At 40.1% G+C, this 16322-nt stretch overlaps 1 protein-coding gene across 1 annotated transcript in view; it reads right to left on the reverse strand.

The window, feature by feature from the left end:
- The window catches only part of FRYL (FRY like transcription coactivator), a 100461-nt gene that overhangs the window by 44081 nt on the left and 40058 nt on the right, over positions 1-16322 (reverse strand). The window contains exons 22-33 of the mRNA XM_015412870.1: positions 15365-15489; positions 14778-14835; positions 12429-12520; positions 11322-11494; positions 10365-10525; positions 7707-7817; positions 7083-7237; positions 6215-6314; positions 5477-5645; positions 4318-4577; positions 3664-3804; positions 798-966 (exon numbers count right to left, since the gene is read on the reverse strand). Of these exons, the coding sequence (XP_015268356.1) occupies positions 798-966; positions 3664-3804; positions 4318-4577; positions 5477-5645; positions 6215-6314; positions 7083-7237; positions 7707-7817; positions 10365-10525; positions 11322-11494; positions 12429-12520; positions 14778-14835; positions 15365-15489 (1714 nt within the window). The remainder of the gene's footprint in view (positions 1-797; positions 967-3663; positions 3805-4317; positions 4578-5476; positions 5646-6214; positions 6315-7082; positions 7238-7706; positions 7818-10364; positions 10526-11321; positions 11495-12428; positions 12521-14777; positions 14836-15364; positions 15490-16322) is intronic.

Consider the following 16322-nt stretch of genomic DNA (forward strand, 5'->3'; position numbering starts at 1 on the left):
AAGAACAATTAATGTTCTTAAAACACTGTTTGGGTGGACAGCACAACATCTTAATTGCTCTTTTCCCAGTTCTTGTTTTTGTCACCTGGCTCCCCCCTAAAGACACCTCGTGTTCTCTTTTGGTAACTGCTCATATTGGAGTCTGAACCTAGAACTGATAACGATGGCATATGTAACTTTTATTTGGTTTGGCCTATACGAAGGCCTATAAATTTTGAGCCAGAATGAAATTCTCACTCCTGTAATCTAAATAAAAACAATCGACTTTTAAAATCCTTTGAAATACTGCTTTGTAATAAATTCAGGTTGTATTAGAATTTTAACCAACAATATAGCTTAGTTGCTGTATATTTTCCAGGATGTGTGGCCATGGTCTTGGCATTGTAGAACCTGATGTTTCGCCAGTAACTGTGACTGGCATCCTCAGAGGTATAAACACAGAAAGATGGAATACTCTCTGTCTCAAGGTGAGAAGAAAATGGTAGTCAATTTATATCTACTCCAGAAGGTGGGTAGGGCTGAGTCATTTACTGCCTACCACCTTCTGGAGTAGATATAAATTGACTGCCTACCATTTTCTTCTCACCTTGACACAGAGTGTACTCCATCTTCCTGTGTTATACCTCTGAGGATGCCAGTCACAGTTACTGGTGAAACGTCAGGTTCTACAATGCCAAGACCATGGCCACACAGCCCGGAAAATCTACAGCAACTAATGAACTCTGGCTGTGAAAGCCTTCAACAACAATACAGCTTAGATTAAAATACACCCATAGACCAATTATATTTACTCTCACCTGAGGTGACAGAAGGGATTTTGTAACTGGAAGTTATGCGGTAATATGGTGGGTTGTCCATATGAGAGACCCCGGAACTGACTGGATCAGTTAGCTGCAGCTCACTCACCAGCTCTTCCAAAAGCTGCATGGTTTTATCTCTACCTAAATAAACAATCACCTTCTTCACCTGTCAAAAAACAAAAACAGTAGAGAAAATTGCTTAGGCTTAAGCTTCTTCTTCTTCTTCTTTTTTTTAAAAAAAAATCTGTTTGGGTATTACTTCATCCCTCTGTTGGTACAAATGATAAACAAAACCAACTTTAAAATCATATTATTGCAACTGAATATGGTTCACTCTCTCCACCAGAAACATGCTCTGGAGTTTAGCAACAAAAGCAGAAAATAATAGAGTGAGGTAGAATAACTAACAATGATTTCAATAAAAAAGTAGAACTAATAAGTGCTAACTTTTTTCGTAGGATTTTAGGATTGCCTAACACTGTATCTTATTTTTCTCTTTGTGCGGAGTTAGGTGCCCACCTTATTGAATCTTGGACATGGATCACCACTATCAAATATTGGTTGCATTTGCATTTTAGTTCTCCCCACAACACCCTTATGGTTCAGCTTCTGGCTGACCCATATATTTCCACTTGGTCACAAACTATAGTGCAGAAAATCAAAACTATGGGAATCGATTTGGCTTCTTTGTATAATGGTGGTGAAACAACTATTTTGCAGGTGATGATGATGAGGATTTGGGATATGGAAGCCCAAACAATTAATGCCGGGAGCTATGGAGTCTGCCCCCCATGCTCCCTTGACCCCCCCCCCCCCAAGCTTCTATGGCTCAGTACATCTCTAATCTAACAATCCCACTTTATCGGCGGGTTTTTATGTTAGCGAGATTCAATCTTTTCCCTTCCGCTGTGGTCTTAGGCAGATATAGGGGTATCCCCTATAGGGACAGAACCTGCAATTGCCTCTATAGTGAACCTGATTCAGTTGCTCATATTCTTCTACGCTGTCCCCAATATTCTATTATGCATAGCCATCTGATTAGCCCCCATTTACCTACCACAAGGAATCCGACTGACAAAGATCTTAAATTTTTATTGTCTGATAAGCTCTCGGCACTTACTTTGTCTGTTGCCGAATTCTTAGCCTATGTCTGGAAGCTTAGGGTAAGGGCGTACAAGTCTTAATCCCCCTGTGTTTTTTAGAATTGTTATATTTTTAACTGCATATATTATTTACGAGAAGCTTCTAAATGAGCTTCTGTTGGGGCAGCTTGGTGTAATTTGCCATGACCTATTAATTTGTTTATTTATTTTTCTGTTTCACTGCCCTTTCTGTTGCTGTGTTATGCCAATAAAGGTTTATGTATGTATGTAACTAACAATGAAATCACATTCCTTTCAATCCTCTTCCTCCAGGATAGTAAATGTTCTCAGGGGCTCAAACAGGATAATTTCCCTCTTGCCCTCTGATTCAAAACTGCTCTCAGTATTGTAAGACATTGAGTATAAGCAGCTCTCATCATGTTGTGTGTATGTAAGTGGGGGCTTCCCTCCAACATACAAGTTTATTATTTTTATTTCAGAAAACCTAGCCTTGTTTGTGGTGGGCCCCCTTCACTGCTTTCATGATCAGCCCCTGACCAGTAAATCCACTATTAGATAGAATAACCTCGGGGGTCCTCAGGTATCATGTTTGAGAGGAGGGAATAAACAATCTAAAATCCCCCATGCTCTAACACACCCAAATCTCCATCCCCAAGAATCTTTCAGCTCTTACAGGCTTGATTTCACCATTTTCCTTTAACTGACTCGGCTGCTCTCAACATTCCATGCCTCCTCATCATGTTCAGTCCTCATCAAGCCTTTTATTATTATTTTTTGGTCAGTTTTCAAACTCATATTTTGCTACACATGTGGACAATCTCCAAGTATGCAGATCTGTACCATCACAGTTGCCTGTATTTGCTGCTTTTGTACTTGGGCACAAGCCACCCACTTTGCTACTAGATACAGCAGTAATAATCTTCCCCATACATCACAGAAATGGAAGAATAATATAACTGAAATTTCTTTGAAGAGTTTATTTATAAACATGTTATTCCAGTCTTGAAAATGTTTCTGGGTCATTTGGGTCAATACGTGGGAATTTCAAACTGACCAATGAGATACTGATTATTTATTTATTTATTTATTATTCCCGATAAATCGATTATGTAAAAAGTTAGAAATGTAGGCAATTTTTGTACTTAAAACTCTCCTTCATATAAAGAACACACTGCTTAGAATTCCATGAATCTCACAAACATGCTCCCTATACTTGCACACTGTTGTGTGTTACTGGGTTGGCCCTAATAAAAGTATTGTGTGGATTGTATCCTTCCCTGTACTAAAGCAGAAGTAGCTATTTGTATTGCTGCTCCAGTATGGGGGAGAAACACCTGAATGGCAAATCACTCAAGAGGCCTTAAAGGAGTGTAACTTCACCACTGCACTCTTGTACTTCATCTTAAGGGCCTTAAAGACAAGAAGGGCAGCAGGGTGTGTGTGTGCTTTAATCATACAGAATATTCTAATTTTTATAGCATTCTTCCTTCACACTTGGACTAACATGGGGGCTACCCCTTGTTTCTTCTCATAACACCCTAATGAGATAGCCTGGGCTGAGAACAGTGGCTGGTCAAGATCACGTAACGAGCTCTTCAGAGGTTTGAGGCCAAGTCTTTACCACCCTTCCAAATCTATCTGGGATGCCATACCAGTCTTCGTGTTACCTACAAAAGCCACAGCCAAAGAAAAGGTTTGACTGAAAGTCATTCTCAAGTGGAATAGAGAAGTGATGCAGGAATTCAGTGTCAAATACTCACGTAAGGCAAGAGGCTGGGTTCACTATTCACTCCACAAATGCTGATCAAAAAGTGCAGAATTATTTTCAGATTCTTTGGCCAACTATCTGCTAGAGTAGTCCAAACGTTCTCAATCTCAGACCAGGCCACTTCATCACCATACTAGAAAACAACGTAAAGTGATTCCATCCTGTCAAGCGCTATGATTTTGTACAGCACTGAAGACAATAATTTACTGTGAAACGTGTCAATGTCATAAACTTGCTTTCACAATTTAATGTCCATTATGAACTTTGTAGGAGCTGCCTTCTACACTTGTCACAGATTGACAGCTTAAATATATGCCCTTGCAGCCTCTTTTCACATTCTTCTCCCCCCCTTCCCCTTCAGGTAAAATAGTTTAGAAATAACCCCTCTGTACCAGCTGGGAAAGGAACCCCCTCAGCTAGAAACAATGGGCACCTTTCCATGCAAGTCAGTAGTGTTACAGCATATTATTCAGAATTCTCAAGGTGAAATAAACAGGTGAAAACCTATCGTAACCCCCAAGTTTTACAAAAGTAAAAAAATATCATGGTTAATAAAAGGTGGTTAATGAATCTCTCCAGTATCTCTCCTGAAAATGACTAACGGAAAAATAAGTAATCCACTGAAGACAACATTTGGCATATTCACCTTTGCTGTCATATACATGAGGTTGTTTAAAACCAAAGCAGTAGCCTGTGGTGATCCCCAACCTTCTCCTCTTAGCCAGCGCCGGCTGTTCACCATCAGCTCTCTGTCTTTCAAGGGATCCTCTTCATCTTCATCTTGCCGACGAATTGTGGGTAAAGGTTTCAAATCTACCAGTTCAATATTATTCATCCATGGTAGCAAATAGTGTAGCATCACCTGCCTTCCAGAAGGGTGCGCTGTCTGAATTCTCTGGCTGACTTCTGTATCAACAAATGCAAATCCAAGTGTTTTTAGAAAAAAGACTTTTATTGGCTTATGTTGTTTCAGGCACTTACGTTCAACACTAATAGCTACTGTACTGAACAGCTGCTGCTTTTCATTCAGGTACCAAAGCCAATACCTTTTGTGTTCCTAATGAAGAGCATCCTCTCTGCCTCCCCCAGAAACTGAACATGGAAATAAGCCAGGCAAAATGGCATAAGGAAACTATTTACAGAACTTTCAACAAGATGCCACAAAACACATACAAACACTTGAAATCACCATTTGAAAAAACTGGGAAATTTAAATCAAAAGATCTGACTCGGCTCCAAGCAGTCTAATATATCAATTGAAATTAACAATCCAGATGGGAGCAGATGTTCAGAATGTGCATGCTTCCAAAACATTTGTGCAACAGGATTGCAAGTAAGTGTAACAAGATGCAAAATTAGACCATTTAACTGTGTAAATGTACTAGTTAAAGACACGGGAGCCGGGGTGGGGGAATCTTCCATTTTTCTAAAGAGGAAAAATGGGAACACTGAAAAAAGGAAACTCCTGTGTTTTTTGCCTTTTAGAATGAGTGAAATAAAAGACAAGGTTTTATTCAAAATATATACTAAGAAATTTTTATGTAAGACAATCTACAGCATTAGATAATTAAAATTCCTCTGTATACTGTAGACATTTTCAAGGGGAAGACAATAAAAATAGCTTCCATTAAACTTGCTCAATTTATTGAAACACTGTTGCTTTCTTGCATCATTAGGGATTTACCAGACATTGGTGCAGGCTATTACTAACAGGAAGAAAGTCAAATAGAGCTTAATAACAAAATGAAGTGCCCTTAAGATGGCTTAATTTTTACTTTAAAAACCTTGGCATAGTCAAAAGATACCTGAAAATATTGCAAGAGTTAATTCTGGGTATGTCCTTGCTAATTCTTCAGAGAGTTGGTAATAGGAAACAGAATACAGATGTGGCAAAGGTGAAGGCTGGCTCAATATCCCATCGGTTCTCTGAACTTCTAGTTTATGAGCATAGCGAAACATCTTCGGTTCTAGAATCTACAAAAACAGAAGTCAGCTGTGTAAAGCTGTCATGAGCAACACAGTGGACTGTAAACTACAGAATACTGTTTAAAAAATCCCATACAACATTCATTTACAGACTGCCAACATGACAACTCTTGAGTTAAAACAATGCTATTAATCAGTGATCACTGAGCAGGTTTTTAGTGTATTGTATTACATGACTTCTTTCTTCTCATATACTGTGGCCTCTAGGTTCCAAATGCAGGACAGCCATGGGTAGGGTTAAAAATGTAAGAATTCTTTGAGTTTTAAAAAAGAGTTTAGTTGCAGCCAGACACCACTAATGAGTTTCTGCCATGTGCTGTCAAATGAGGATACTGGCAAAGTCGGTCACTGTCCCACTGCAGTTAACAAGCATAGGAAAAGGAGTGTTATGTACCAGTATTGACACAACAATTGAGTTGTGGAAAATTCATTTAAATTAATAGACACATAATAAAATACGCTTTTCTTACTGCTGTAATAATCTTCTGATCAATATTTTATATTCTGTAAAAAAATATGTTTTTGAAACATTATAATTAAAAAAATCGCACACAAACCTGTAAGAGTTGCATAGCAACTTCATAGATAGCCCTAGAAGAATCTGCTGCTTTAAATAATATAAGATTGAGGAGAGTAACTGTATCACACTGGTAATCCCTGTGAAGGGGAAAAGAAACAAAGTGAACAAATTAAATTATATGAGTGTTAGGGGTGTGCAGCATAAACCAAGCATAAAAAAAATTACTGTGTTCTTTAAGCCCAATAGAGATCAGAGAATCTGATCAGCTACGGGTATAGCTGAGCCTGAATAAAGTCGCTTTCCCCCCGCAGCTGATATTTGGGTGTATTCAGCTATACCGAATGGTTGGTGGGCTGCTCTTGCAGCTCAGTTTAAACCGAGCTGCAAGAGGAGGCAGCCCAGGATTGGCTGGGGTGGTCGGAGCTGAGAGCTTGACACTGCCTCAGTTGGGGCTGGCTACTCTTGCAGCTCAGTTAAGCTGAGCTGCAAGAGGGGCCAGCCCCAGCCAAGGCCACGTGGAGCTCTCAGTTCCCACTGCCCCAGCTGATCCTCTCTTGCCTCCCTGCTGCACGCAGATTCTGGGGCCAGTTTCTCCTGTGGCGCGGTTTAAACCACGCCACAGGACAAGCCAAGGCAGCCCCAGGGTTAGGCTGGCTTTTTTGTTTTAATTGGTATTTTTCTTCTCAGGTCTATTGAATCTGGGGAAAAATGGGATTTCCGAAAAATCCCATATCTGAATACCATACTGATATTGGAATCCAGGAATTTTTGGGGGGAAATACCAGATTTTTTAAAGGTCCAATAGACCTGAACTGAAAAATATAGGGTTTTTTGCACACCCCTAATGAGTGTATTCATTCATACATAAAATAAATAAATCATAGATGTCTTTGTTTCTGTAGCACCTGTTTTGGAACACACTGGCTATGGCTTTAAAACATCCGGCTGCTACCCGCTTCGAGCCTGTATAACAACGATCAACAGCCCAATACATGAGGTTACTCTGGTCAGGGTTGAGCTCCAACAGTAGCATGACTGCCTCACAGCCTAGCTGATGAACCTAAACAAACACAAAATACAAAACTCAGCACACAAACAGTTTAAGGTTGTTTTAAAACCAAATTGTTGAAGAAATTTACAATCTTTATATTCAGTTTGGCTTATATAATTGCATAAACCAATAATAAAGCTATATTAAAATAGGCAGATTCATAACAAAGCTACACTAGTCTAGAATTCTAGGCTTTCAAAGCTCTTCCTTTTTAGATTAAGCCACATTTTAGTTGATACTATTTACAGTAGTAAACCCACTCATTCTTTTAAAAGAATTTACTGATACAGGCCAGGCTCTACATTTGCAGCTTTAGGATGGCAGTCTTTAATCATGTTAAAAAGTTAATACATTATTTGAGAAGGTTGTAAAGGATGGATACAAGCTACACTTCTCTGCTTTCCTGAAACTCAATTATCCTGGGATTATTTGAAGGCAAAATATACATTTTAAAGGTTATTGACGCTATATAAATTACCTTCTTATCCTGTGAATCCAAAATATTGTCCAACCATTTGTACAAATAGCCATCTGATGAGAGACCTACATTATCTGCAACAGGGCCACAACACAGTACAGCGGACATAGCCTTTAAAGTGGAAAAAAAAATCAGAGACAGATTAGATCGTTATAATTTTACTTCCTAGGCATTTATTGTAACCTAACATATGCTGGATGTAAGGCTTTATAAATTCATCCCAAAAACTTACAAGCAACCATATGATGCTTCTACATGGTGACACTTTCCCAGCATTCAGTCATTGCTGCTATAAATGCCAAAGAAATGTCCACGTGGCAGTATTCTCCAAGCTTTCCTCACTCATCCCCTCATGACTGCCATTCTCCATGCCACGGGAAGACAAAAAAGTGGTAGTGGCTGCAGTGCTTCTGCAATACAGCAAGCAATGTTCCCTCTAAGCTGTGGAGTCTTGTGCACAGAAATTCTACTTTGTGAGCTGCTGGCATTAAAGTTGCGAGCAAGCAATTTGGCTACTGCATAAATTACTTTGCTCTGGAGCCATCCTTCCTGAGCTAAGACAAAAATGTGTGAGCCGGAGGCTAAAAAACTGTGAGCTGGCTCACACTAACTCAGCTTAGAGGGAACACTGACAGCAAGTACCATTTAAAAAAAATAATGGCAGAGCACCCTCCAGAGATATGGGGGTAGGTGGGCGGGTGATGACAATAAAATGGTGGGAGGTTAAAAACAGTGCACCTTCCTGTACACATCGTACACAAACCCACTTTTGACTGTGATCTTTCATGAAAGATCATAGCAAAGCAGGATTTGAAAAGAATGGAGCAAAAAGTAGGGGAAAATCTAGAAAGTGGGCAAATAAGGGCGATATCATGTGGATGCTTCCAAAAGACCCCACTCTGACTGCACTGGTGGATGTTCTTCATTTAAAGCTGGACAAGATACATTAATCCCTGTTAATACTGTTAGACCTATCAACTCCTTTGACGAACTTGACCACTCCATTGTTATCTAGTGATCAGAATATAGGATTGGTATTGCAGTAGGCGCCCTTTGGTGGTTTCAGTATTTTCTGTCTTAGACAAACAGAGTTTTCATTGGAAGAGTAACATCAGTGGTTTTGGGTTTGTGTTGTAGAGTGCACAAGAGTACATCTCATGACCTATACCCTCCAATGTTAATACAAGATTCGCTGAAGCTTTGGGGTCGGATTGCATCAAAATTACCTAAGGCTCCAGGAGCACTGGTTGGTGGAATGCTCTGAGGCCACTGTCGAGTAACGAAGGCAGAACAAGATGAATCCAGAGAAGATAAAAATGATCCTGGCTGGAAAGACTGATGCTTTAGGGGGAACAGATCTACTTATTCTGAATGGAATAGAACAGGCATTTGTAGAGCAGGTTAAGAGTTTGAGAGTACTCATGGATCTAGCCTTGCTGTTTGAAAAGAATTTTGGTGTGGTAGCCAAGACTGCTTTCTATCAGCTGCATATTGTTTGGTAAGTCTCCTCTATCTTAGAATCACCCAGTGTGGCCACATTAATCCATGCCTTTGTAATCTCATGTCTGGATTACTGCAACATGTTCTATGTAGGGCAACCAGAAAATCGCAACTGGTTTAGAATGCAGAAGCCTGATTATTGTTGGAGACTAGACAAAGAGAACACACTTTACCAACGTTAAAACAGCTGCACTGGCTGCCAGTTTGTTTTCCATTTCAATCCGATTATGACCTCTTAAACCTTTTATGAACCAGGACCACCTCTCCTCTTATGTGTCTATGCACCAATTACAGCCCTCTAGCTGTCACCTTCTGCTTGTGCCCCCAATTTTAGGTTGCCCACCTGATACCTGTTCATTTTTATAGTCCTAGATTCATCCTAGATGTGGTGACGAAGCTGCTGTCCTTAGACGTTTTTAGGAGAAGCTTTTAAGGCTGTTTCATTTGCTAGGGCTTTTAATGGAGTTTAAACTGTGGCATTTTCTTTGGGGGTGTTAATGGGGTTTTACTGTTAAGAGCCCAGTCCAGCAGCACTTTAGAGACCACCAAAATCTTAGGAGGTATGAGATTTCGAGAGGCAAAGCTCCCTTTGTCCCTTCCCTTTTGGGTTTTACTACATTATGGATAGTTTTAATTTAGAATAGTAGGGGACCTTGACCCATAAGAGAAGGATGGGTATAAATTTTTAAATAAATAAACCTACTTCTCGTCAAGACACACACACACACAGAGACACACACACACAAAAGGACCATCTGAAACAACTTTAAAATCTAGAAAATCTAGAAAGTGCTAAAAAGCATACACTACACGAATAAAAATTATGTCTAACCCTCACTGTAAAAGGATGCGCAGGAACGAACTGCTGTGAAAGGTTTTTAAAAGCCCGTGGCAGGGGTGCTCTAAAGTACCTCTGTCTTATACCAAATCAATTCACTGGTTGATATAGCTCAGTGTCATAGATGCTGCATGGAAGCAACTGCTCAGAATCTTAGAAAGAGAAAGATCTTTCCCAGCATCTGCTGTCCTAGATCCAACAATGTAGATGCCACAGACTTAACTCTTCCCTAATAAACAGTGGCTCCTGCAGGTGATAAAGATGTCACTTTGTTAATTAAAAACATTTGCCAAAGCATGTCTTCTTAAGATGACCTTTACCTTTAATGCACAGTACTGGTGTCTGTTTATTTGCATGTTCCTGTCACTGTATCTATCAAGGGGAGTAAACATGATGCTGAATGGTCCTGCCCAGTGACTAAACAACATGAAGAGACTGTGACGAAGGCTCTGCTGTGGGAAGACACTTCTTCTCTGGTGCACTAAGAAGGAAACAGAATCGTAAAAGACACCTTTTAGTAAGCTAAATATACCAAAGATACTAGAGTTTAAGTCATTCTAAAAGCAAGCAAACTTAAAATGAAATCTCTTCAGACGGGGTTTCATTTATACTTCACACTCAGTAATACAGCCTCTGGCCAACAACATGTTGCATCCCTTCCCCAAGAGACAGATACATTAAAGTATCTTTCCACTTTCAAGATGGAAACTGCCTCTGTCTTTGCGCACAGCCTCTACTAGAGAACAAGAGTTCAAGAAGAAACTAAGTACCACAGGTCAATGATGAAATTTCAAATCACAATGATTTGTGGTAGCAAATGCTGGTGGGTGTTTTCTGTAGCTATTATGGAATACATTTTTGCAGAGCTTGTAGGCTTTAACATAGTTGTGACCAGGGTTCTTTAAAAACATTCCTTTCTTAACCTTAAAGATAAGTTGTGAGTTGCTGGAGTTTTATACATTGTGTTAACTTTTAAAGTATCAGAAAAATTTTAATGGTGTTTTTAGAATTTGCAGGTATGCTTTATTTCCTTTTTGCTGCCTTGAACCTATAGAACGATAGAATGAAACTCCTAGAATGACTAGATGGATAAAGTCACTATGGATTTAAAACCGAAGTAGTAATCTCTTACAAAAACAAATTATTTTCATTTTAAATACGATTAATTAGTCACAAGTACATTTAACTACAGGCATAACAGTATGTTTGCTTTAAAGGAGGCACAATTTCTTGGGTTCAGCATTTAAAAATGTAATTAATATGATGTTTGTGAATACCTGGAACATTCTGAATGATATTCGCCACTAAGGCACTAAAATGGCATCGGATATCTTTCAACGTGTCAGAGTCCTTTTCATTTTCTGCTTCTAGGAGTTGCCTGGTTAGATCCACATATTCCAACAAAGTGTTGTTAAGGGAATGCGTTTCATTATCAAGGCCACCACTCGCACTATAAAGAAAACATGCAGATTACAGAAGAAAACACTGTTGAAGCACAGGTTTTTGCAACACTATTCCCAAAACATAGTTGTAGAACCAGATAGCACTAGGCAGGAACTCTCTAAGCTGCTAAGCACCAGATCTTATATTTAGCTGCAGCAATGCAGCAACTAACAGCTCTGCAGTTGTGTTCACCTGATCCACTTGCAAGACAAGCATCCTTTGTTCTATAAAAAGTAGCGATGGCTGCACTGGGTTACTGGATCACTCAATATGTATTAGCACAGAGCATGAATCAAGGCTCATGTTTTTTATTAAAGTAATTCATTCAGAAACTTATTACAAATTAATCACTGCAGTCAACAATTTTAAAGTTTTCAAAATAATGAGCTAGTTCTCTTAACCCTCCCCACCCTCACAACCAATAACTGGAAATCTCAGAAGAATACCCCAGTCATGTTTCAATGCCAGCAGGATCAGTACTGGAGAAGACAGCAGACAGATAGGAAGACAGACGATATGTGCTTCTGGCAGAATCTTGCTCTCTGATTCTCATTTGTGTACTTCAGGACTCTTTCTCTTACAGGTGGGGCTTAAATAACCCAAATGCTGTTTATATCATTTTAAGCACAAGTCATGTAGTATTCACTTTTCCTTTTATCACACATCACCTACTCAATATTTATTCCACTAAAAAACCCTCAAGCACTCTGAAAAAAAGCCTGGCAGCACTAACAGATTAACAACCATGGGAATGGTCTAGTACTCCATATTTTGACTATGTCCCACACAACTCAGGCATTCCCACCTCCCTTTCCTATACCTGCACCCATACTGGCACAAAGAGGCAGATATCCTTTTCCTAAAAGCTGTTGCCCCAGTACGTTTTGGGCCTTATTTTGTAGCATATAAACTCATTTGGCAGAAAGATATGCCACGCCTACCTGTGACTAATGACACCAGCATCAGCCAACAGTTCAAATATTCGTACTAGCTGTACGCGTAAAATATCTCGACGCCGGCGCCGTTTCATATTCTGTTAGCAAAGATAAAGTGACACGATGAAATTGCACTTAAGCCATTCTCATGATGGTACAACACCTGCCATATTAGGTATATCAGCCTAAAACAACAGGAAGGAACTAAAGAGCTGTGAGCAGAGCTTCTTATGGAATTGTTGCTACATCCCCCTTCATACTGCAGTCCTCTCTGCTCCCCCAACAAGTGGTTTCTGAGGATGAGGCTTGGGTAGGAGTCTGCAGTATGAAAGGGGAAACAGGCAGAAATGCCCCTGCTCCCACATGGATGGAAATGACTTCCCAATTTATTTTTTAACTTCATTTATACCCCACCTTTCTTCCCAATGGGGACTCAAATCAGCTTACATCATTTTCTTATTTTCCATTTTATCCTCACAAACCACCCCGTGGGGTAGATTTGTGTGAGAGTCTGTGACTGGCCCAAGGGCAGTCCAGCAAGCTTCTATAACGGCATGGGGATTTGAATCTGGGTCTCCCAGATCCTAGTCTAACATTCTAACCACTAAGCCACACAGGCTGTCTAATCACACAACACAGCCTTGGATCTGACCGATAATATATTTAACTTCCAACTGATAGCCAAAGGCAAATCAAATAAAGTCTAAATAGCTAACATTTATTACACAAAGTTCTCTGGCACTGGCAACTGAAAGGGCAGACCAATCTCAAATGTGTTCCTTTCTGCCAAAAGTAGCCTAGACACATGCCTACTTATATTCAGTACAGGACTGCCAAGACACAATGCCTGGGCAATACTTTAGGTTTACTGGGAGGAGTGGTTACTTCTACTAATTACTGACCAAAAGGGTTGCACAACAAATCCAATAAGATTCAAGTATGTGCCTGCAAAAGGGAGATTTTTGGTCAGTTTTTCCTAGCGTAGAAATCTCATAGGTCAAAATACATTGGAGGATGTTGGATAGTTTTGCAGTTTTAAACAGGATCAATTTGCCTGCAATCAGTAGAATCACTTTGGGTAGTATTTTTCTATTGTTATATATTGTTGTAATCAACTACAGGGGCAGCTTCCAAATTGTTGAAAGGCATCTAACTACCTTTCTTTGGACTTGAACTAGAAAAGTTAGAATAATTTATATATAATCTAACAAGAAATACACACAAATACACAATTACTATACTAGCTGGCTAACAATATATTGTGACAGATAGGAAATTAGATGCAGTTCCTTATGCCGTTCCGCAGGACCTGCAAGATGGAGCTCTTCTGCCAGGCTTTTATATAGGGACCGCCACTACCACTACCACCACTGAAACAACGGGGTTAGGAGTGGTCCCCGGAAGAACTGCCACAATTTTGCATGGCACTGATACTGCTGGACTGGCTTTGGACCATCGACAGGACAATATCACCCTAATGAAATGACTAATACCATCTTCGGAGACCATCTTGTTTGTATGGAGCACTTTATTTTGTTTTTGTTGTGACTTAATAGTTTTACTGTTTTATACTGTTTTTATGTATGGGCTTGTGCCCCCGTGTAAGCCGCCCTGAGCCCGTTCGCGGGAAGGGCGGGGTAAAAAATGCTAAAAATAAATAAATAAATAAATAGATCTATATATCTAATAGCCAAGTTGCCCCCGTGAGTGCGGATCGCTAAATCCGCACTCCGGGGGCACTTGGGGGGGAGAGGGAGGGTTTTGCACACGTGGGGCGGTCCCCACGTGTGCACAAAAATCGAGAAAGTTGAAAATTTTTTGGGGGGGATGTTTAAATCCCCCCAAAAGTGACCGGCAAAGGGGGGGGGGAAGGACCAGCCTCGGAGCCGGGCCGGGGGGGAGGACCGGCCTCGCCGCCACCGCCGCCTCGGGGAGATTGAGCGGGGGGGGAGGATGGAGGAGACGGAGCTCTTCTCCCCCCCCCTGCGAGTATCGCGGGTCCCCCTCTTGTACCTTTCTAAGTGTAACAATATATTTTAAACATGAATAGGATCTTGAGAAGGGTGCTTGTTCAAGCTACATGAAAATGAATTGAAGCATGTACAAAGCTGTGTACTTAGCTTGTACAGTTACACAAGCTAAATACACAACTGGATGAGACGAATCATTGTGCTTTGGATCCCAATCATTTATGTGTAACTATTCGCAAAACCTTTACCACGGTATATTTTTTGTAATTGGACTACTTTACATTTTAGTCTCACATATCAAATGTATCTTTCATTTTTTACCAAGTTTTTAAAAGATAAAGCCCAAAAACAGAACATGGAACACATTTTTTAACATTTTCATTACCTCTGGCCTTCTTTCAAGTGCTTCTTTAATTATAGGATGCAACTCCTCTATTAATTCCCTGGGTGAAAGATGCAAGTCATTAAGTAAGTCAATAAGATCAATACTTAAGCTCCCAAATATTACTAAGAAAAAATATTCAGTCAGTTTCAGTTGACTCTTAGCTACAGCAGTGACAATACACTAAGTACTATTCTAATATTTTACAAACTAAATGTGGTACATCATTTTGATAGCCATTCAGCAAATACCAAGACAAGATAGCAGGGTTTCAACTCCAGGCATTAACGGGCTTCCCCAAATAAAACAAAATCATTCCTAAAAACATACATCTGCTAACAAATACTCTACAGTACTAGAACCCACACATTATTAGACAACACTGTGGGTTATCCAAAGCCATGCAGAGGCCAGTCTAAGCATGTGAAGAATGGCAGTGCTCAAAAATACTAACACAGAGATAGAAAAACCCAGCATGCAAACAGCTTAGACAGCAATATTTATTTTTCAAACACCTATTACTGCTCTATCAACTGACAGAACTATTGTATTTTGCTCCCTGCTGGATGGACCAGGCATAAACTGATTACCTGAAAGCACCTGGGCTGGTCCTGCCAAGGCCCAGGACAAGGGATTCTGTAATTTCCATGCTCTCAGAGCGCATCATTGGAACAATGTGCTTAAACAAGGATGAAGGGGACGGAATGCCAATTATCTGGAAACATAAGCAAGGTATTACTACCAGTTATTTGTTATTCAGACTATCACAATTCATTCAACAGCAGTATAACAACATCATCATAAATTATTATGAGGCAGGTAAAAAGATGTAGAAAACAGGCTAAGAGCATTCCCCAAATCCAAAGATTATGAATGACTGCAAAAGAGTCTGAGGGATGTTTTCTACATTTTACCTTTTATTCTAAAGTCTACAAGAGGGAACATTAAAATTTCTTTTCTGGAAGATACGAACAATTATTACATATATTCTAATTTTGTTACCTTTGAATTTGAATAAATGAATGAATGAAATCACGGTGGTTCTATACATCAAGCTAGGAATACCTCATAGTGAGCTAAAGGGAACACCAAATCTTTTTACTAATAGATTCTGATAGTCCTGGAATCCATAAACATGTCCAATCATCTTCTGACCTCCTCAGCTATATCAATACTATTTTCTAAAACAATGAACTCACAATGATTAGAATTAGAGTTCTTCTGTACGTTTTTGGTGTGTGTGTTTTTAAATAGTCTACATTTTGTGGCATTTTTAGAAAGAGTACAATTCAGCTTTTATGATCTCACAAGAAAGGGGACCCGCGAAAATCGCGGGGGGGGGGAGCGGGGGAGCTCCACACAGAGCAGGGGAGGAGGAGGAAGCAGGTAAGCTTCCCCCCTCGGTTCCCCCGTCTCCTCCACACACCCCTCAACTACCACCCCCCAGCTCGCCGCCCCCCCAGTCTCTCTCTTTCCCCCCGTTCTCTCTCTTCCCCCAGTCTCTCTCTCTCTGTTTCTCCCTCCCCCCCCAGTCTCTCTCTCTCCCCC

This window comes from Gekko japonicus, unplaced genomic scaffold, assembly GCF_001447785.1.
Source record: "Gekko japonicus isolate JY-2015 unplaced genomic scaffold, Gekko_japonicus_V1.1 scaffold1332, whole genome shotgun sequence".
NCBI classification, from domain to species: domain Eukaryota; kingdom Metazoa; phylum Chordata; class Lepidosauria; order Squamata; family Gekkonidae; genus Gekko; species Gekko japonicus.